A 23,524-nucleotide genomic window follows, 5' to 3' on the forward strand; every position below is an offset into this window, starting at 1 on the left:
GCATCCTGTGTGACCCCTATGATTCCAGAGCATCCTGTGTGACCCCTGTGATTCCAGAGCACCCTGAGCATCCTGTGTGACCCCTGTGATTCCAGAGCACCCTGAGCATCCTGTGTGACCCCTGTGATTCCAGAGCACCCTGAGCATCCTGTGTGACCCTCGTGATTCCAGAGCACCCTGAGCATCCTGTGTGACCCCTGTGACTCCAGAGCACCCTGAGCATCCTGTGTGACCCATGTGATTCCTGAGCATGCTGTGTGACCCATGTGATTCCTGAGCATCCTGTGTGACCCATGTGATTGCAAAGCATCCTGAGCATCCTGTATGACCCCTGTGATTCCAGAGCACCCTAAGAATCCAGTATATCTTTATGACTCCCGAGAACCCTGAGCGACCCCTGTGATTCCAGAGCACCCTGAACATCCTGTGTGACCCCTGTGATTCCAGAGCACCATAAGCATCCTGTGTGACCCCTGTGATTCCAGAGCAACCTGAGCATCCTGTGTGACCCCTGTGATTCCAGAGCACCCTCAGCATCCTGTGTGACCCCTGTGATTCCAGAGCACCCTAAGAATCCAGTATGATCTCTATGACTTTAGAGCACCCTGAGCATCTGGTGTGACCCCATGTGATTCCAGAGCACTCTGAGCATATTGTGTAATCTTTATGGCTCCTGAGCACCTTGAGAGCCCCTGTGACTCCAGAGCACCCTGAGAATCACGTTCGATCCCTAGGACTCTGGCCACACCGGTCTTAGTGGTGGGGAGTGACAGCTTCCTTCCGGGTTCGGTCCAAACCCAAGCTCATCCCTACTCACTACTTATTCAATCTCAAAAGGGAGACATCCCTTCACTTCCTATCCTGTAGGCTCAACAGGAAATAAGTAGGGATGAGCTCAGGTTTGGTCCGAACTTGGCTTTGGACCAAACCCAGAAGGAAGCTGTCACTCCCAAGCAACATTGACCCATGTGGTCAATGGTATCACAAGCATTCCCAACCCTTTGTATTTAAGTAGCTGTGGGGTGGGAAATTCCCTGGCCTCAGTTGTCTGGGCAGCAGCAGGTGGGAGAGACAGCTTCCTTCTGGGTTCAGTCCAAACCCAAGTTTGGACCAAACCCAAGCTCATTCCTCCCTAGTGGGAAACCTTGAGTTTTAAACCTTCCCCACTTTCCAAAACTAGAGAAAAAAAGTTTTGGCTTTAGATATACTTTAATCATCCCCACTGACCCAGCCTTCGTAAAACCATCTCCAGTATGAAAGGATAAGAGATCTTGAACCGGTAGAAAGCAGGAGGCCTTCCAAGTAGTGGTACCTACAGATACCCTGGAGATACAGCAGAGCAATAACTCAAAGACAAACTTCTGACAATGTCCTCAGTTCTGATAAGACATCGAATAAAGGAAAGTAAAATTGGTTGTGCTGTCTGAAGATCAAGAACCCAAGGAACATCTGGTGACACCTGGCTACCATGACGATAGTTCACGTCATATTTTACTGTATCGTTCATGTTTTTGTTAAAAGAATATTTGGTAATTTAAAATACACTATTAAATAGATTTATTAATCCAGAAACCAAACAGAAAAAAAAATGTCTCCTTGAACTATCTAGTGTCATATACATAACATTATTTTATATTGTTGTTAATGTTGTAGTTACATTTTTTAATTCTTTACTTTTACTTTTTTTTTTTAAACCATAACTATATTTTTTTTTTAGTATTTTTTTTATGATATCTTTTTATCCTTTGGGTTTCAACGCATGTGTAATATCTGCAACAAAATTGAAGAACGCACCACATGGAGGCTTTCAAAGTATTGAAAAGCAAAGCAGAGTACAGATTGTATATTCTTCACAAGGAGGTGATTCTACGTAATTGTCAATGGAACGCAGAGATGGGAAGTGATAGGACTCACAGACAGGAAGTGATGTAAAGTACAACCAGGATGTGATGTCTTATATAAATCGGAATTTCCAGGTCAGAGGTGAGTCAGGAGGAAGTAGAGAGGAGACATTGCTGGAACTGGCAGCAGAGGAGGTAATAAGATATTATTTTATATTTACACCCAGTAACCCCCCCCGTCATGTCCGTCCTCTTCCTCCATAGTCACTGTGATGTCTTTTATCTCCAGCAGATGATAATACATATAATTATGGATAACACTGTAATATGAGCTTGGAAAAGTCCTAATTATGGAACCATTTATTCAACTGTCCATCCAGAGCCTCTGGTTTATAGACCGGACACATCCTAAATATAGAACCATTTATCCAACTGTCCATCCAGAGCCTCTGGTTTATAGACCAGATACATCCTAAATATAGATCCATTTATCCAACTGTTCATCCAGAGCCTCTGGTTTATAGACCAGATACATCCTATATATAGACCTACAGAAAGGTCCTGCATAGACCAGCAGGAAGTGAGGAGGATTCTGGGACGTCACATGACATCACTCTTATCTCTAAAATGAAAACGCAATCCTGACTGCAGAGGTTAGGAGGATTCTGTGAAGTCTGTAGTCACATTTTTTAAATTTTTTTCCCACTCTTAGGATAATAAAGTAGTGAAAAAGTAACGTCTGAGTCATTAACACCCAGCAGCTGTCTTCATGGTACATCAACCATCACAGTGCCTCCACCTCACTTCCTGACTCCTCAGAGCAAAGAGAAGAAGATTCTAGAAGTCACCAACAAGATCCTTGATCTGCTGACAGGAGAGGTGAGCGGTGCCGGGAATTCTGGGACATTATCCAGTAACAGACAAGGGATGTGTCTGGATGGTGACTGTATCATTGTGTGTGTCAGGTTCCTATAAGGTGTCAGGATGTCACTGTCTATTTCTCCATGGAGGAGTGGGAGTATTTAGAAGGACACAAGGATCTCTACAAGGACGTCATGATGGAGAATCAGCCGCCCCTCACATCACCGGGTAAGAGGAGACTTTATTGTAAAGGAGAGAGCAGTACGGAGGGTCCACCTAGATCCCCCATCATCTGATAAACACATAGAACCAATGTATTCAGTCAGTGTGTGTGTTTCCTACAGATGGATCCAGTAATGGGAACCCACCAGAGAGATGTCATTGTCCTCTGTATTCCCGGGATTCCACACAGGAAGATCACACCATCCCTCACCATCATCAGGTAAATGAGTACAGTAATAATCACTGGTAGTTATGATGTCTATACAAGCTTGTTTGGTAAATCAATGTCTTGTTATATTATCCAGAGTGGAAACCTCGGAGATTATAATATTGTTGTTAAAGAAGAGTTAAATAATGATGAAGAATATGGTTTTATGGAGGAGTTTTCAGGAGGACACAATGATGTCATAAAGGAGTCGCCTAGAAACATAAAACCAGCAGAGAAATCTCCCAGTCCTCTGTATTCCTCACAGAAAGATCACACCATCTTGTACCATGATCAGGTAGATATTCCTTGACATTCCTTTATGTTATCTCTTGCTCTTTACAAATGTATTCTATCATCTTTGGGGTTTAGGATGAAGAACTGAAATACATCAAAGTTGAGGTTAAGGAGGAGGAAGAAGAAGAGATGTTGATGAGTGGAGATCAGCAGTCTATGGAGGAGGGGGAGATGATGGTGAAAAGAAAACAGGAGGAATCTTCTCTATATATAGACACAAGTAAGTAATAAACACTAAATTCAAAAACTTTTCATACCACATGGCCTGAAGAAAAAAAAAAAAATCTGGGGCCCCTTCTCAAAATTCATATAAGACCCTTAACAATAATGTCATGTCCCCTACAAACGAGGTTTAGATCATGTAAACCACCTGAAAGGTCCATCTCCATTCCTCAATATAATGTCATGTTCCCAACAAATGAGGAGGAGATACTGTACACCATATGAAAGGTCCATCTCCATTCCTCACTATAATGTCCTGTTCCCAACCAATGAGGAGGAGATACTGTACATCATATGAAAGGTCCATCTCCATTCCTCAATATAATGTCATGTTCCCAACAAATGAGGAGAAGATACTGTACATCATATGAAAGGTCCATCTCCATTCCTCAATATAACGTCATGTTCCCAACAAATGAGGAGGAGATACTGTATACCAGGGGTCTCCAAACTTTCAAATCAAAGGCCTGGTTTACTGTCCTTTAGAATGTAGGGTGGCCATACTGTGGCCATTGGGAGTAGAAAAGGTCCCAATGTCAGTGGGAAAAAATAATGCCCCGGTATTTGGTTCAGTGGGAGTAATTGTCCCTCATCATTGGTGTCAGTGGGACTTACTGTGCCCCATCATTAGTGGAATTGTGCTCCTCACTGGTTTCATTGGGCCCTATTGTTGGTGTCAGTAGAAATAATTGTGCCCCATCATTGGTGTCATTGAGAGTTATAGTGCATTTTCATTGGTGTCAATGGGGGATTATGCCCCATTGTCGGTATCAGCAGATGAAATAGTTCCCCAAGGGTTGGATAAAAACAAGCAAAGGTCCACAGTTTGAAGACAACTGCTGTACACTATTTAAAAAGGTCCATCTCCATTCCTCAATATAACGTCATGTTCCCAACAAATGATGAGGAGATACTGTACACCATATGAAAGGTCCATCTCCATTCCTCAATATAACGTCATGTTCCCAACAAATGAGGAGATACTGTACACCATATGAAAGGTCCATCTCCATTCCTCAATATAATGTCATGTTCCCAACAAATGAGGAGATACTGTACACCATATGAAAGGTCCATCTCCATTCTTCAATATAACGTCATGTTCCCAACAAATGAGGAGGAGATACTGTACACCATATGAAAGGTTCTTCTCCATTCCTCAATATAACATCATATTCCCAACAAATGAGGAGGAGATACAGTACACCATATGAAAGGTCCATCTCCATTCCTCAATATAATGTCATGTTCCCAACAAATGAGGTGGAGATACTGTACACCATATGAAAGGTCCATCTCTATTCCTCAATATAACGTCACGTTCCCAACAAATGAGGCCATACTGTCCAGTCCACATTGTGAAATGTCCATCTCCATCCACTGTCTATCGCAAAATTAGAGCTAGGCCAACACATATGACTCCTGTATAAAAGGCATGAAGAATACTTATCCTTTTTATTTCCAAACTCCTTTCTAACAGATGGAAGCTATGCCCGAAATTCCTCTGGACACCTTACTTTATCTCCCGATTATAATGGAGAAACAAAAGGTAACAGACAACATCCTCCAGAAGTAAATCCTGTTACACGTAATAGACATCACAGATCTCGCCATTTGGAAAGATCAATGAGTTCCTCTAATCCTGAGGAATCTTCTGATAAATCACATACTGTGACTCCAGATAGACACTGTACAAATACATCAAAAGGTCCATCTAATTCCAAGGAATCTTCTTCAAGCCAGGAAAGCGTTCATGCAGGAGAGAGTTCATTGTCCTGTTCAGTGTGCGGGAAATCATTCACTGAAAACAAAGCACTTCTTAGACATGAGAGAAATCACAAGAGTGGGCGTCGCTTTTCATGTTCAGAGTGCGGGAAATGTTTCATTCAGAAAGGACACTTTCTTACTCACCAGAGAAGTCACACGGGCGAGCGTCCTTTCTCCTGTTCAGAGTGCGGGAAATGTTTCATTGAGAAAGGCAAACTTCTCATACACCAGAGAACCCACACGGGAGAGCGCCCTTACTCGTGTTCAGAGTGCGGGAAATCTTTCAGCGAGAAAAAAACACTTCTCACACACCAGAGAAGTCACACGGGCGAGCGTCCTTATTCGTGTCCAGAGTGCGGGAAATGTTTTATTCAGACAACAGACCTTCGCAAACACCAGAGAAGTCACACGGGCGAACGTCCTTATTCGTGCACAGAGTGCGGGAAAAGTTTCATTCTGAAAGGAGACCTTCGCAAACACAAAAGAAGTCACACGGGTGAGCGCCCTTATTCATGTTCCGTGTGCGGGAAAAGTTTCACTCTGAGAAATGCACTTGTTAGACACCAGAAAATTCACACGGGTGAGCGTCCTTACTCGTGTTCAGATTGTGCTAAATCTTTTATTCAGAGGGGAGATCTCGTTAAACACCAGAGAATTCACACCGGGGAGCAGCCTTTCTCATGTTCAGAGTGCGGGAAAGGTTTCACAGAGAAAGCAAAGCTTGTGAAGCACCAGAAAATTCATACAAGCTAGCCTCCTTTGTCATATTCAGAGTGCGGGAAATGTTTTTATAGAGAAAGGTGGGTGTCCATTTTTCAGAGGGCAGATAAGTCACCAGCTGTCAGCTAAACGTAACAAAAACAATTACCGGCATTAAAAAAAATCGGAGAAAAAAACGGCGTGGGCCCCCCCCCCATCCATACCAGGCCCTTTGGTTTCTGGTATGGGCTGCGGGGGGGGGGGCACGCTATTTTTCTATCTTTTCTTTTTTTTAGGAGTGGGGGTTCCCTTCCAAATCCATATCAGACCCGAAGGGCCGGTGTTCTGACGAGAAGTGTCCTCGTATCGGATAGTGTCCGCCCCGTACTGCGCAGGCGCAGCGCTTGCGCAGTACGGAGGACAAGGAGACGCTGAAAGTGTCCGAAGTTGATCAGCTGACCATCAGCTGTACACGGCGCTTGGGCACTTAATAGTGAAGGCTTTGTAAGAGGGCCCCTCGCAGGCTCGCTTCGCTCGCCACGCTTCGGGCACGGCCTCGCTGCGCTCGGTATCTATTTATTCTAACTCTATGTCCACTTAGATAGTGGGGAATGAACCTGGACACAGGGCAGAATAAATGCGCAGGCGCCGTGTACAGCTGATGATCAGCTGTTGAACTTCGGAGACTTTCGGCGTCTCGTTTGTCCTCCGTACTGCGCCTGCGCAGTACAGGGCGGACACTATCCAATGGGGGACAGTATTCGACAAGACACCGGCATAAAAAAAAAAGGTAAAAACACCGTGGGGTCCTGCCCACAATCCACACCAGGCCTGCAGGGCTGGCATTAAAAAAAAAAACAGGGTAAAAACGACGTGGGGTCCCCCCCAATCCATACCAGACCCGCAGGGCTGGCATTAAAAAACCCCCCAAAAAACGGTATCCGCTCTGTGGATAAGGACCCCCCTCTACTGCGCAGGCGCTGCGCCTGCGCAGTAGGATCCGGCGGAAATAGCCGAAAGTGAATAGATGAAAATCAGCTGTACACGGCGCCTGTAGGAGGGCACCTTGCGGGCTCGCTTCGCTCGCCACGCTTCGGGCATGGCCTCGCTTCGCTCGGCTCTTTTTTATTCCCCCTCTAGGTCCACTTGGATGGTGGGGAAGGAACCTGGACCTAGGGCGCAGGCACCGTGTACAGCTGATTGAAGATTTTGAGCTTCGGCTATCTCCGGCGGCTCATATTAGTTCGTGCTGCGCCTGCGCAGAACAGGGGGGGTCCTTTTCCGCTGAGGGAACTTTCTCGGCAAGACACCGGCATTAAAAAAACCCCAAAAAAACAGGGTAAAAACGGCATGGGTCCCCCCCCAATCCATACCAGGCCTGCAGGGCTGGCATTAAAGAAACCCCCAAAAAACAGGGTAAAAATGGCATGGGGTCCTTTCCCCATTCCATAGCAGGGCCGGCATTAAAAAAACAAAACAAAAACGGGGTAAAAATGGCATGGGGTGACCCCCCAATCCATACAGGGTCCACAGGGCCAGCATTAAATAAAAAAATGGGGTAAAAACGGCATGGGGTCCTCCCCAATCCATACCAGACCCTCAGGGCCGGCATTAAATAAAAAAAAAAAATGGGGTAAAAACGGCATGGGGTCCCCCCCCCCAATCCATAGCAGGCCAGCAGGGCCAGCATTACAAAAAAACAAAAAGGGGGGAAAAAACGGGTGGAGTTACCCCCCCGATCGGGCCTGGTATGGATTGGAGGGGGGGACCCCACGCCGTTTTTTTCCCTGTTTTTTTTTTTATACTGGTAATCTTCTCATTACATTTAGCTGTCAGCGGAGAATCCCGCTGGCAGCTGATGACTCAGTGGTTGTTAAGGATGCAGCGGCTGCCCCGCTCCTTAACAACCATGACAGTTGCTGGTTGTTAAGAACACTGGCGGCTGCCCGCTCCTTAACAACCAGCCATTTACACTGTTTGTTTAAGATGCTGGCTGCTGCCAGCGGTATATTACCGCAGGCTTTCACTACTAAAATACTGTATGACTTCATAAAATAGCGTATGCGGTATTTCAGTAGCATGAATGCCAAAAAACGCTATGCGGTATCTTACTGCGTATTCAGATGCGGTAAGATAGCGGGCTTCGGAGCCGCTGTGCGTCTTTGGCTTTGTTTCAGGGCCGAATTCAGGCATAGATTCGACCCTGATTGGTTCCTGAAATGGAGAACAGGGACGCACAGCACTCCTGTGCGATCCGCAGCCAGTTCCAGTGTGAACCAGGCCTGAGTGAATTGTCCCCTTGTGATGAAAAAAAAAACACACCAGCATGAGCCTACGAGGGTTCGCACTCTTTCGGCATTTGCGTCCTTCTTTTGGCTGCCCACTTCTTGCGTCATCCTGAACATCTTCCCGCCCCTCCTTAAACCGCCTACGCGATTCATACAAAAACATGATTTGTCCATGGAATGTTCGCCACAAGCCTGTTGTAACCAAGCTATTGGCACTTTTGCCAATTTTCCTACAAAATGTAATGCTCCAGATCCCCGTCACTCAGAGTCCACTGGTCTGCGACCCAGGAGAGTGCAAGTTAGAACATGTCAGAACAGCTAGAGTGTGATTGGCTGTGTGACTCACCGCCGTAGTGCTATTTTCGGGAATTAAATTGTCTCACCTCGTACAGACCTGCAAATTCATGATCTAGAAGAATACCAGGAAACCTTTGTAACCCTATGAGCCTCCGATTCTTAGATAGGCCCAAACGCTGCTGTAGAATGTTCAATGTCGTGGTGAAATAGTTGAAGCTTTTCATGGAGTGGAATGCTACTTCTAGGTCCACTGGGATTAAATTATAGTAATATGATCCTCCTATAGAAACAGTGCTTGGTCCTACATAGGTAGGTCGTGGTGAATTATAGTCAGAGCCAAGAGAAATGGAGTAGGTGTCACGCCGGACAAAGTTGAATACCGAGCCCTGATCGATGGATGAATGTTGCATCTTAGTCTTTTTGGGGGTGGGTGATGAAGCATGTTTCCATGTTTTACTCATTTCTTTAGTCTCAGGATCATATAGATATACCCAGCTTTCACCCATGGTCCATACACAGCTGACATCTCTTCATGGATTATCTGGGCAGATTTCCCTTGAAGATGGAGGAACCTAATCACGGCTCAGTATTCAACTTTGTCCGGCATGACACCTACTCCCATTCCTATTGGCTCTGACTATAGTTGACCATGACCTACAAAAACTAAAATTGGCATGCAGATTACGAAGATATCCACTTATAAACCTGCAAAATTTCAGATCCCTAGCACATCTAGATCATGGTGAGGGTAAGAACTTATAGAACACAAGCTACTATTTGTTGCTGTAAATTATTCCTTTTTTTCTCTTTACTTTATCGTTCCAGCTAATAAGCAATTGTTAATAAATCTGAAATATGTTTTACTTTCCTTATACAAGATTTGATTAGATTCATGCATCATGTATTAATCAGTTATTCTTATTTGCTAAAATAAACAAGAAAGCTTTACAACGTTTTGTTCTCGAGCGCCTTTTTTTAAAATAAATGATTGGTAGTCAATTCATAGGGGGTCATCCAATGTTTTATTAGTTAGGCGAAGAGTCCAGAAGCGTTTACAAATGACAGTAATTCTAATATGATTGGTTACTGGAATGTGCTCAGTTCATAGACAGTCATTCATTGGGGTTTATCGGTGACACAGAGAGTCTAGAAGGTCCAGCTCCAGATATTTCAGAAGGTCCACTTCCAGAGAGTCCAGAAGGTCCAGTTCCCAAGAGTCCATAAGATCCTGTTCCAAAAAGTTCAGAAGTTTCAGCTCCAGAAATTTCAGAAGGTCCAGTGTGAAAGAGTCCAGAAGGTCCAGTTTGAAAGAGTCCAGAAGGTCCAGTTTGAAAGAGTCCAGAAGGTCCAGTTTGAAAGAGTCCAGAAGGTCCAGTTTGAAAGAGTCCAGAAGGTCCAGTTTGAAAGAGTCCAGAAGGTCCAGTTTGAAAGGTCCAGAAGGTCCAGTTCCAAAGAGTCCAATAGGTCCAGCTTCAGAGATTTCAGAATGTCCGGTTCCAAAGAGTCCAGAAGGTCCAGCTCCAGAGACCCCAGAAGGTCCAGTTTCACATATGTGTAAGGTGATGTTCTAAGGCTATATGGATTTAATACAAAGGCCACATAGAATATTCCCCTGGCTGCCATCTTGGTTCTCCTCCTCATGGTCACATTAATTGGCTTAATAAGTTCACAAGTCATCATCATCATCAGTGGTTTACTGAGTAGGTCAATGTTGTCTCATAGATCTCATCATTGTCACAGTGATTTTTCCAATGTAAGGATTCCTTTACATTGGTGGTCAGTGGAGAAGGGTCCCCTTCCTTTGGGGGTCAGTGGAAAAAAGGGCCCCCCTACATGGGTGGTCAGTGAAGGTCCCCCTTACATTGCACCAATGCACCACTGGTGCCACACTGTTGTCTTTACCAAATCAGGTTGGCGCTGGATCTAGGCAGACAGCATTGGGAAGGAGATCAACCCTCTATAATCTGTTATGCCGAGGTGGACTACACACAGCACTCCTGTCCTTGGTATAAAACTGGTGGTTCTCCCATCAATTTAAGGTTGAAGGTTTATTTTAAATATCCTATCAACTGCAGGTAGCTGTGTGCAGATTTTTCCTGGCAAGCATTAGTCACTGGTAATGATAATGGGTTGGTCTCCTTATATCCAGAGAACCAGTTCATAGAGAGATGCCATGGATCCAGGAGGGACTTCTAGTTCCTTTGTTCTTAGGGTTAGGGCTATTATTAATAAAATGATGTCTGTTATAGCTTTGGAAATTATCGGAGTTCTGACAAAATCCCCACATGTTCATTAGTATAATGTATCTTTTGTGAGATTTATTCATAATCGAGCCTTTTATTTTTATCTATAAAGAGGAAGGGTTTGAAGTGAACGTGTTTCCACACCTCAAAACTTTCCATCACTGCTGTGCTGAGGATATAAATCAATTATGTTCTTTTTAAATAAAAATTGTCTTTTTGTATTTCAATTTCCAATTCATTTTTTCCCTTTTTTTTTTTTTTTTTTACTTATCACAAATTTATGAATTTTAAACCACAATCAAATTATTTTTATGGAATGTCTCCATTGTCTGAGTTTTCGCTAAATAAGTGAAACAAACCTAAACAAGGAACCAAGAAGCAACAGCCAACACACTGAAAAACAAGGGTGAGCTGCAGTTTTTATCTCCACAAGGCCTGATCTCATTTGTTGTCCATGGAATGCAGAGACAGGGAGTGATATCCCATATAAGGTTCCGGGTGAGAGGTGAGTCGGGAGGAAGTAGAGAGGAGACATTGCTGGAACTGGCAGCAGAGGAGGTAATAGGATCTTATTTTATATTTACACCCAGTAACCCCTCCCCGTCATGTTCCGTCCTCTTCCTCCATAGTCACTGTGATGTCTTTTATCTCCAGCAGATGATGATCCATATCAAATATGGAGGATTATACTGTAATATAGAACCCATTTATCCAACTGTCCATCCAGAGCCTCTGGTTTATAGACCGGATACATCCTAAATATAGAACCATTTATCCAACTGTCCATCCAGAGCCTCTGGTTTATAGACCAGATACATCCTAAATATAGAACCATTTATCCAACTGTCCATCCAGAGCCTCTGGTTTATAGACCAGATACATCCTAAATATAGAACCATTTATCCAACTGTCCATCCAGAGCCTCTGGTTTATAGACCAGATACATCCTAAATATAGAACCATTTATCCAACTGTCCATCCAGAGCCTCTGGTTTATAGACCAGATACATCCTAAATATAGAACCATTTATCCAACTGTCCATCCAGAGCCTCTGGTTTATAGACCCAATACATCCTAAATATAGAACCATTTATCCAACTGTGGAACCCAGAGCTTCTGGTTTATAGACCAAATACATCCTAAATATAGAACCATTTATCCAACTGTGGAACCCAGAGCTTCTGGTTTATAGACCAAATACATCCTAAATATAGAACCATTTATCCAACTGTTATCTGGCGTTTCTGGTGTACTTTCAGTGAGATTCACAAGATCTATTATATAGTATAAGAAGCAGTCTGAGGTGTCAGGACTATGGAAGAACATTGTGCAGACATTATTCATACCAGTACAGTCCAGATCATTTTCAAGTCATTATTCACCAACAGAGAGGAGCTTCCTGTATAGATCACATGCCCTTTGCATCAAGGATGGACAACGATAACGCTCGAATCACTGAAAGGATATTGGACCTCACCCTGGAGATCTTCTACCTGCTGACCGGAGAGGTGAGGAGGATTCTGGGAGGTCACATGACATCACTCTTATCTCTAGTAAGAAAACACAGACCTGACCGGAGTGAGGTGAGGAGGATTCTGGGAGGTCACATGACATCACTCTTATCTCTATTAATAAAACACAGACCTGACCGGAGAGGTGAGGAGGATTCTGGGAGGTCACATGACATCACTCTTATCTCTATTAATAAAACACAGACCTGACCGGAGAGGTGAAGAGGATTCTTGGAAGTCTGTTGTCATAATTTGTTACTTTCTCATACAGGATTTTAAAGTTATGAAGAAACTATCGGGTGAGACAATAATACCCAGCAATTTTCTTCATGGAGTATCACTCAAATCATTGTCTTCACCTCACTGTCTGACAACAGGGTTAACCGGTGCCAAGAAGATTCTAGAAGTCATCAACAAGATAACTGAGCTGCTGACAGGAGAGGTGAGTGGTGCCGGGAATTCTGGGACATTATCCAGTAACAGACAAGGGATGTGTCTGGATGGTGACTGTATCATTGTGTGTGTCAGGTTCCTATAAGGTGTCAGGATGTCACTGTCTATTTCTCCATGGAGGAGTGGGAGTATTTAGAAGGACACAAGGATCTCTACAAGGACGTCATGATGGACAATCAGCCGCCCCTCACATCACCGGGTAAGAGGAGACTTTATTGTAAATGAGAGAGCAGTACGGAGGGTCCACCTAGATCCCCCATCATCTGATAAACACATAGAAACAATGTATTCAGTCAGTGTGTGTGTTTCCTACAGATGGATCCAGTAATGGGAACCCACCAGAGAGATGTCCCCGTCCTCTGTATTCCCGGGATTCCACACAGGAAGGTCACACCATCCCTCACCATCATCAGGTAGATTACCAATGACTGGCAGTTATGATTTGTACTCAAGCTATTTTATTACAATTATCGTTGAATTCTATATTCAGGGTGAAAACTTTGGGGATTATAACGTTGTTAAAGAGGAGTTTAAAAAAGAGGAACATCAATACAGTTTGATGAAAGAGTTTTCAGAAGAACACAAGGAACTTAACAAGGAGCCAATAGTTAATAAAAACCCACCAGAGAGATGTCCCCGTTCTCTGTATTCCCGGGATTCCAGACAGGAATGTCACATTATCCCTCACCTTCATCAGGTATGCAGGGCTAATGGTAAACAACACAAAAATTATAAGCTGTGAGATAATATAATCTGTAACCACTTTTGTTACTTTTTACAAATGTATTCTGTCATCTTTGGGGTTTAGGGCGAAGAACTCAAGTACATCAAAGTTGAGGTTAAAGAGGAAGAAGAAGAGAGGTTGGTGAGTGGAGATCAGCAGTCTATGGAGGAGGCAGAGATGGTTGCGGAAAGTAAACAGGAGAAATCTTCTAAACATATGGACACAAGTAAGTTGAAAGAGTTTACTATTTTTTCCTCTTATTACTCAATGTATGTGCTGTCCGTGTTCAGGATAAAAAAAAACTTGAAATGCTTCAGTAAGGAATAGATTAAGACTTCTAAACTCCTTACAGTAAGAACATCATCTATGTACCACCTACCCCACTACCCAATGCACTCAAAAAATGAGGTGGAGGAATTGTACGCTAATTGTACTGATAATTGTTAAAAGACTGGACCCCTCCGCAGCTTCTGACCACCTCCTGTTTTTACTCTCCTATACTATGTACCTGTACCATGTCCGCAGTCTCTGACACTTCCTGTACCATGTCCACAGCCTCTGACATCTCCTGTACCATTTCCACACAGCCTCTGACATCTCCTGTACCATGTCCACAGCCTCTGACATCTCCTATACTATGTCCACACAGCCTATGACCAGCTTCTGTTCCATGTCCACACAGCCTCTGACATCTCCTGTACCATGTCTACAGCCTCTGACATCTCCTGTGCAATGTCCACAGCCTCTGACATCTCCTGTGCAATGTCCACAGCCTCTGACATCTCCTGTACCATGTCCACAGCCTCTGACATCTCCTATACTATGTCCAAAGCCTCTGACACCTCATGTACCATGTCCACAGCCTCTGACATCTCCTGTACCATGTCCACAGCCTCTGACATCTCCTCCTGTACCATGTCCGCAGCCTCTGACATATCCTCCTGTACCATGTCTGCAGCCTCTGACATCCCCTCCTTTACCATGTCCACAGCCTCTGACATCTCATGTACCATGTCCACAGCCTCTGACATCTCCTGTACCATGTCCGCAGCCTCTGACATATCCTCCTCTACCATGTCCACAGCCTCTGACATCTCCTGTACCATGTCCACAGCCTCTGACATCTCCTGTACCATGTCCACAGCCTCTGACATCTCCTCCTGTACCATGTCCGCAGCCTCTGACATATCCTCCTGTACCATGTCTGCAGCCTCTGACATCCCCTCCTTTACCATGTCCACAGCCTCTGACATCTCATGTACCATGTCCACAGCCTCTGACATCTCCTGTACCATGTCCGCAGCCTCTGACATATCCTCCTCTACCATGTCCACAGCCTCTGACATCTCCTGTACCATGTCCACAGCCTCTGACATCTCCTGTACCATGTCCACAGCCTCTGACATCTCCTGTACCATGTCCACAGCCTCTGACATCTCCTCCTGTACCATGTCCGCAGCCTCTGACATATCCTCCTGTACCATGTCTGCAGCCTCTGACATCCCCTCCTTTACCATGTCCACAGCCTCTGACATCTCATGTACCATGTCCACAGCCTCTGACATCTCCTGTACCATGTCCACAGCCTCTGACATCTCCTCCTGTACCATGTCCACAGCCTCTGACATCTCATGTACCATGTCCACAGCCTCTGACATCTTCTGTACCATGTCCACAGCCTCTGACATCTCCTATACTATGTCCAAAGCCTCTGACACCTCATGTACCATGTCCACAGCCTCTGACATCTCCTGTACCATTTCCACAGCCTCTGACACCTCCTCCTGTACCATGTCCACAGCCTCTGACATCTCCTGTACCATGTCCACAGCCTCTGACATCTCCTGTACCATATCCACAGCCTCTGACATCTCCTCCTGTACCATGTCCGCAGCCTCTGACATATCCTCCTGTACCATGTCCGCAACCTCTGACATCTCATGTACCATGTCCACAGCCTCTGACATATCCTCCTGTACCATGTCCGCAGCCTCTGACATCTCCTATACCATGTCCACAGCCTCTGACATCTCCTTTACCATGTCCACAGCCTCTGACATCTCCTGTACCATGTCCACAGCCTCTGACATCTCCTATACCATGTCCACAGCCTCTGACATCTCCTTTACCATGTCCACAGCCTCTGACATCTCCTGTACCATGTCCACAGCCTCTGACATCTCCTGTACCATGTCCACAGCCTCTGACATCTCCTGTACCATGTCCACAGCCTCTGACATCTCCTGTACCATGTCTGCACAGCCTATGACCACCTTCTGTTCCATGTCTGCACAGCGTACCATGTCCACAGCCTCTGACATCTCCTGTACCATGTCTGCACAGCCTATGACCACCTCCTGTACCATATTGCCCACTGTAGTTTTTTATTTTGAAAAATCTTTTTTATTGAGTTTTCAGTTTTTGTCCACTGTAGTTTGGTTGGGTTGTAACCTTTTATCTAGCTTATAGTCCTATATTTCTGTAGTAATTGTATCCACTTCTTTGTCAGGGCTATGAGCATATACGAATCCTGAATGTAAAAATGTGAAGAATACGTTTAAAAAAATATATATATTTTTTCCAACAGGTAGGCACTATACCTGGGATATCTCTGAGGAACATCTTCTATTATCTCCCGATTCTAAGGCAGAAGATAAAGGCATTGCACAACGTTCTCCGGGAGTAAAATGCATAGCTGTAAATAGACATGAGGGACCTTATCATTTAGAGAGATCAATGGACCCCTCTAATCCTGAGGAACCTTCTGATAATTTACATACTAACACTCCAGATTTACATAGAAGAGACGATAGAGCAACAGGTCCATCTAATGCCAAGGAATGTTTATGGAATGGAGGAGATCCCACGGAAGAGCCTTCATGGTCATGTTCAGTTTGCCTGAAATCTTTCACCGGGAACCGAAAACTTCTTAGACACCAAAAAATTCACACGGGCGAGCGTCCTTTCTCATGTTCAGAGTGCGGGAAATGTTTCATTCAGAAAGGAGTCCTTATTAAGCACCAGAGAATTCACACGGGTGAGCGTCCCTATTCGTGCTCAGAGTGCGGGAAAAGTTTCATTCATAAAGGGGACCTTCAAAAACATCAGAAAATTCACACGGGTGAGCTTCCTTATTCGTGTTCAGAGTGTGGGAAAGGTTTTATTAAGAACGGAGACCTTCTTAAACATCAGAGGACACACACGGGTGAGCGTCCCTTTTCATGTTTAGAGTGCGGGAAATCTTTCATCCTGAAAAATATACTTGTGAGACACTTGAAAACCCACACGGGCGAGCGGCCTTATTCATGTTCCGAGTGCGGGAAATCTTTCAGTGAGAAGAAAACACTTCTTAGACACCAGAGAAGTCACACGGGCGAGCGTCCTTATGCATGTCTGGAGTGCGGGAAATGTTTTATTCAGGCATCAGACCTCCGTATACACCAGAGAAGTCACACAGGCGAGCGTCCTTATTCATGTACAGAATGTGGGAAAAGTTTCATTCTCAAAGGAGACCTTCGTAAGCACAAAAGAATTCACACGGGCGAGCGGCCTTATTCGTGTTCAGTGTGCGGGAAAAGTTTCATTCTGAGAAATGCTCTCGTTAGACACGAGAGAATTCACAAGGGTGAGCGTCCTTTCTCCTGTTCGGTTTGCGCAAAATCTTTTATTGAGAAGGGAGACCTCGTTAAACATGAGAGAATTCACAACGGGCAGCAGCCTTTCCCATGTACAGAGTGCGGGAAAGGTTTTGCTGCGAAAGGAAAACTTCTTCATCACTTTAAAATTCATACAAGCTAGCGTCCTTTTTCATAGAGTGCGGGAAATGTTTTACAGAAAAGGAAAAAGTTCTTAACCACCAGGAAAGTCAAACGGGTAACTGCAGATACTCTTTCTCAAGGTGACAGATAAAACACCAAGGTTTCGAGCGTATGTACTTCCTCTTTCTCAAGGAGACAGTTAAAATACCAAGGTTTCGAGCGTATGCACTTCCTCTTTCTCAAGGCGACAGATAAAACACCAAGGTTTCGAGCGTATGTACTTCCTCTTTCTCAAGGAGACAGTTAAAATACCAAGGTTTCGAGCGTATGCACTTCCTCTTTCTCAAGGCGACAGATAAAACACCAAGGTTTCGAGCGTATGCACTTCCTCTTTCTCAAGGCGACAGATAAAACACCAAGGTTTCGAGCGTATGCACTTCCTCTTTCTCAAGGCGACAGATAAAACACCAAGGTTTCGAGCATATGCACTTCCTCTTAAGGTGACAGATAAAACACCAAGGTTTCGAGTGTTTGCACTTCCTCTTTCTCAAGGCGACAGATAAAACACCAAGGTTTCGAGCGTATGCACTTCCTCTTTCTCAAGGCGACAGATAAAACACCAAGGTTTCGAGCGTATGCACTTCCTCTTAAGGTGACAGATAAAACACCAAGGTTTCGAGCGTATGCACTTCCTCTTAAGGTGACAGATAAAACACCAAGGTTTCAAGCGTATGCACATCCTCTTTCTCAAGGTTTCAGAGTGTGTGAAATGTTTCAATGGGACAGGGAAACTTCTTACACACCGGATAACACACTCTAGGAAGAGCTGTTTTTATTCTCAAAGTGTGGTAAAAAATGTAAACGTATTGGAAATCGAATTAGACACTGAGACTACGCATACCTGCTGAAGCTGTTGTCAAATGTATGGTGGGATTGAGCAAGTGGGATAGTTTAGTTCAGGTATGTTAAAAAATAAAAACATTTTTAAAGGGGTGCATCCTGGTGGAAGTGGTAGTGAGATCAGCCTTCTACAGTTCCTGGCTCTCTTCCATAATATCAATATCCATTAGGAAGAGTGGGAGCCATTCATGATGGGTGGGGAGGGTATACAGACCTAAACTCTGAGAAAAACCAGCACTCCAACGATGTTCTAGAACCCTGGTGCCCAACCTGCGGCCCTTTGGTATATGACGTGTGGCCCTTTGTAGTAGGAACATTGATTAGAGTAATAGCATTGATCTCTAGTAGCCTCATGTAACATGTTCCCAGTTTTGTGGCCAAAAATGTATCCTGTCCTCACTCTCTGACCCTCATTTTCTCTATTAGGCCTGCAGTTTCTGACATTACATATATTAAACATATGTGGCCCTCTGGTGATGTAAGGGGTCGCATTTGAGGTCCCCTTTAGCTCATAAGTTGACAACCACGGTTATAGACTGACCAAGTTTTCAAGAATATGCAGATCCTCGTTCTCAAGGTGACAGATAAAACACCAAGGTTTTGAGAATATTCATGTTCTCTTTCTCAAGGTGACAGATAAAACACCAGGGTTTCGAGAATATGCAGATCCTCTTTCTCAAGGTAACAAGTAAAACAGCATGGTTTTGAGCACATGCGGGTCCTCTTTCTCAAGGTGACAGATAAAACATCAAGGTTTCGAGAATATGCAGATCCTCTTTCTCAAGGTGACAAATAAGACACCAAGGTTTTGAGAATATGCAGATCCTCTTTCTTAAGGTGACAGATAAGACACCAATGTTTCGAGAATATGCAGATCCTCTTTCTCAAGGTAACATGTAAAACAGCATGGTTTCGAGCACATGCGGGTCCTCTTTTTCAAGATGACAGATAAAAGACCAAGGTTTTGAGAATATGCAGATCCTCTTTCTCAAGGTGCAAATAATAAAAACACTGCGCTATCAACAAAATATGCAGAAAATGCCAAAAAGGGAGCAGCTACATACAGTGTGACAACAACAGAAAGGATACCATATAGAAAATGTAGCGCATAAATATCAACTGTGAAAACCCACAACGGGTATTTCTAAAGTGATATCACCATCAATGTAATAAATAAGTTGTGAGTCTCTCAGCATACAATGGATAGATAAAGTCAATCAGGTAAACATTATATAGTTGGAAAATGTCCTGCTGGTTAAAGATGGATAGGTATGAACAAAAGCAGCTGATGTTCAAAACATAGGCTGATGATTACATCCCAAAGGAGAACACATCAATCGGCTGTAAAAATCTTGATAACAGTAGTGTGTAGAAAACTCTTACCAGATATACTGGACTCCCTTGTCAGCGACAGGGAATCACTTGGGCAGGGTGCCCCTCAGGGCGTTGGAAATGATGTCCCGACTCTCAGACATCCTGGAGGGTTCTGAGAGTCGGGACATCCTTTCCAACGCATTGATCTCTACTAGCCTCATGTGTAACATGTTCCCAGTTTCGTATTGTCTTCTGCAGCCTATCCCCAGAAAACATTGTATCCTATCCTCACTCTCTGACCTTCATTTTCTCTATTAGGTCTGCAGTTTCTGAAAGTCCTCTCAAGCAATACATAAACTGAACATTATGTGCGACCCTTTGGTGATGTCAGGGGCCGATTTTGAGACCCCCTTGACAACCACTGTTCTAGAATGACCATTTAATGAAGTCCCTAAAAACACCAAGGTTTCGAGAATATGCAGATCTTCTATCTCAAGGTGGCAGATAAAAGACCACGTTTTTGAGAAAATGCAGATCCTCTTTTTTAAGGTGACAGATAAAAGATCAAGGTCTCGAGCATATGCAGATCCTCTTTCTCAAGGTGATGGATAGTACACCATAGTTTCGAGAATATGCAGATCCTATTTCTCAAGGTGACAGGTAAAAGATGTTGGGTTGAGAATATGCAGATGACAGATAGAGATGTATAAAGACCTGCAAACTTAAGATGTAGAAGCATGGGCATAGCATAAGGGGTTGCAGGGGTCACAATCGCAACCCCACCCCCTCCCTGTCATATTATCATATCCTCCACCAAATCCAGCTCTGATCTGCCCTAGGGCCTCATAGCCATGCTTCAGTACTGGGCTTCTACTTTGCCTTCTACAGTCCACACCCCTCTGTTCCTATTGGCTGGGGAGAAGCTGTGAGACATTTCCTGAATGGAGAGGAGCACCAGGTGAGAACAGCCCAGGATGGGGAAGTGTCTGTGCTGTGTGCTGGCAACATGGAATGGTAACCGAGCTCAGCGAGGCAAGAGGAGGAGAGTGCCGTCCTGTAGCCACGATGTCACTGGTGAGGTATGACACTGCTCAGTGTCTCCTAGTCACCAGCTGGGATTCTCTGTACCACCCACCCGGGGATGTCTACTTACCCCACTTCCCTGACAACTGGGGAAAAGACAAACACCTCTGGCAGGTGACCCTCCCCCAACACCTGCCAACACTGACAGAGAAACCTTCAGAAATTGCTAAAATCCCTTAACACCTCCTCGGGAGGGTCCCTGAAGGGCTGCAGGCTCCAGATTTTGTGTCACATGGCTTTGCCCTCCCAGATCTAAGTTGCCCCCTGACCACCCCCTCCACCCTGCATGCTATGCCTGGCTGCTGAACTCCTTTCCCAGTACAGCACTCTATACTGTTTCTCCTCCGCAGGGCTGAAATCACATTCCTTTACAACACAGACAGTCAGCCACGATCTGCACAGGGTGTATCTGCCTACTGCAACTACACTGCCATTCCGACCAGAGAATTTCACAGGTCAGAAGGGCAACATAAAAGCCAGATACACCCTGTGAAGACTGACAGACTGTGTGTAAAGAAATGTGATTTCAGCTCTGTGTAGTGTGTGTGGGGGGGCTGTATACAGTGCTGGAATGGGAAAGGAGCTCTGCCAAATGACCTGCCAGGGGTCCCTGTCCTCTAAATCTCCAGCGGTAATCTCTGTTCTCTGATGTAAAGAGGAACTCTGGGAACTCAAAACTCTTAAGCCACTTTGAGTATCTTGGCGTGCGGTGGATGTATCTGCATGCAATAGTGGGGGGGGGGCAGGTCAACGTTTGCATCGGGGGCCCACAAGCTTCAAGCTACGCCTCTGTGTAGAAGGATACCAGGAGATGTCTGTAATATGGAACACAAGTTGCTATTTGTTGCTGAAAATCATTGGGTTTTTTGTTCCTTACTTTATTGGTCCAGCCAATGAGCAATTATTAATAAATCTGAGATCTATTTTTTTTTCTTATTTTCTAAAATAAGCAATAAATCTTTACACATTACAATATTCTGTTCTGAGTGGCTTTTTTTTTTTTTTTGTTGTTGTACAAATGGCCATATATGATCGGTAATTGGAATGTGATCAGTTCAGAGAAATTCATCCTTTAGTGTTGTATTAGTGAGATGGAGAGTCTAGAAGGTCCAGTTCCACACGTGTGTCAGCTGATAGTCTAAGCATACATGGAGCCGATACAGATACCACATAGAACATCCCCATCACCGCCATCTTGGTTCTCTTGCTCATGGTCTCAGTAATTGGCTCAATAATTTTGCAGTCATTATCTTTATCAGTGAGGTCACCATCATCCATGGCTTACAGAGTTAAGCCAGCCAAACGTGGATCGAAATTCGACCAGTTCAGCAGGGACTTGGATGAATTCGGATCCATGTATGGTCACTCTGGTTGTACAGAAGCTGATCTACCGATCAACCAGCCTGTTGGATAAATGCCACTCGATCAGCGCTGCCGGCTATAGCTAGCTTCTGCCGGCTATAGCTAGCGAGTAGAAGTCTCCCTGATGTCAGAATACAATAGCTCGGCAGGAGTGATTCACCCATCCACCTCAAGTGTGTGGATGGGGGAATCAGGTCAATTTTTCAATTACTGAATAATCTAAGGGGTGTTCTACTCAGTGGCGGTTGATTGGCCCCATCATTTTCACAATGTAAGGGTTCCCATACATTGGTGGTCAGTGGAGACAGGCCCTCTCACTTTTGGGGGTCCTTGGAAAAGGGCCCCCTTTCATTGGTGGTCAGTGGAGAAGGACTTCCTTACTTTGATGGTCAGTAAAGAAAGGCTCGCCTTACATTAGTGGTCAGGACCTATCACACCTGAGGTGAATGGGGGAAGCGAGTAGGTTTTTTTTTCGCTCAACCCACTGGTTGAACGAAAATAACTGAATAATTGAGGGGCTGCCTTAGTCAGTGTCAGTTGGGGAAGTCTCCCTGATGTCAGAATACAATAGCTAGGCAGAAGTGATTCACCCATCCACCTCAAGTGTGTGGATGGGGGAATCAGGTCAATTTTTCAATTACTGAATAATCTAAGGGTTGCGCTACTCAGTGTCAGTTGATTGGTCCCATACTTGTCACAATATAAGGTGTTCCCATGTAGTCAGTGGAGGTGGGCCCCCTCACTTTTTGGGGTCTTTGGAAAAGAGCCCCCTTTCATTGGTGGTCAGTGAAGGACCTCCTTACGTTGATGGTCAGTGAAGAAAGGCTCGCCTTATGTTGGTCAGGATCTACCACACTTGAGGTGGATGGGTGATTCGAGTACCTTTTCTTTGGAAAAAATCCCCCTTTCATTGGTGGTCAGTGAAGGACCTCCTTACGTTGATGGTCAGTGAAGAAAGGCTCGCCTTATGTTGATGGTCAGGATCTACCACACTTAAGGTGGATTTGAGTACCTTTTCTTAGCTCAACCCACTGGTTGAACGGGAAAAACTGAAGAATCTAAAGGTTGCCTTAGTCAGTGTCAGTTGATTTGTCCTATCATTGTCACAATGTAAGGGTTCCCATACGTTGGTCAGTGGAGACAGACCCCCTCACTTTTGGGGGTTCTTGAAAAATGGTCCCCTTTTCATTGGTGGTCAGTGGAGAAGGACTTCCTTACATTGATGGTCAGTGAAGGAAGGCTTGCCTTATATTGGTGGTCAGGAACTACCACACTTGAGGTGGATGGGGGAAATCGAGTATGTTTTCTTTCGCTCAACCCACTACTGGTTGAATTAAAAAAACAGAATAATCTAACGGCTGCCTTTTGATTGGTCCCATCCAACCTGGTCATTCTCTTTACATCTAGGGAACCAGTTTATAGAAATATAGAATGGTTTTTGGAGGGACTTCTAGGTCCTGGTTAATACAACGTAAT

General features: G+C 44.5%; 1 protein-coding gene across 1 annotated transcript; it reads left to right on the forward strand.

The window, feature by feature from the left end:
* Positions 1-1,941: 1,941 nt before the first annotated feature.
* Positions 1,942-21,624, forward strand: LOC141106904 (uncharacterized). The gene is made up of 16 exons (XM_073597833.1): positions 1,942-2,036; positions 2,554-2,720; positions 2,807-2,930; positions 3,047-3,144; positions 3,230-3,427; positions 3,502-3,646; positions 5,129-6,163; positions 9,941-10,253; positions 11,311-11,500; positions 12,332-12,451; positions 12,726-12,896; positions 12,983-13,106; positions 13,223-13,320; positions 13,398-13,604; positions 13,716-13,857; positions 16,219-21,624. Exons 3-16 carry the CDS (start codon positions 2,846-2,848, stop codon positions 17,427-17,429), a joined length of 4,137 nt encoding a protein of 1,378 aa, XP_073453934.1. The 5' UTR covers positions 1,942-2,036; positions 2,554-2,720; positions 2,807-2,845; the 3' UTR covers positions 17,430-21,624.
* The last annotated feature ends 1,900 nt before the right edge of the window (positions 21,625-23,524 follow it).

This window comes from Aquarana catesbeiana, linkage group LG08, assembly GCF_042186555.1.
Source record: "Aquarana catesbeiana isolate 2022-GZ linkage group LG08, ASM4218655v1, whole genome shotgun sequence".
Classification (NCBI taxonomy): domain Eukaryota; kingdom Metazoa; phylum Chordata; class Amphibia; order Anura; family Ranidae; genus Aquarana; species Aquarana catesbeiana.

Coding starts and splice junctions, on each gene's coding strand:
- LOC141106904 (XM_073597833.1), top strand. CDS start 2,846: ATGGAGGAGTGGGAGTATTTAGAAGGACACAAGGATCTCTACAAGGAC. Junction 6,164..9,940: donor GCACCAGAAAATTCATACAA/GCTAGCCTCCTT, acceptor TGTTCCAAAAAG/TTCAGAAGTTTCAGCTCCAG. Junction 12,452..12,725: donor TCTACCTGCTGACCGGAGAG/GTGAGGAGGATT, acceptor TTTCTCATACAG/GATTTTAAAGTTATGAAGAA.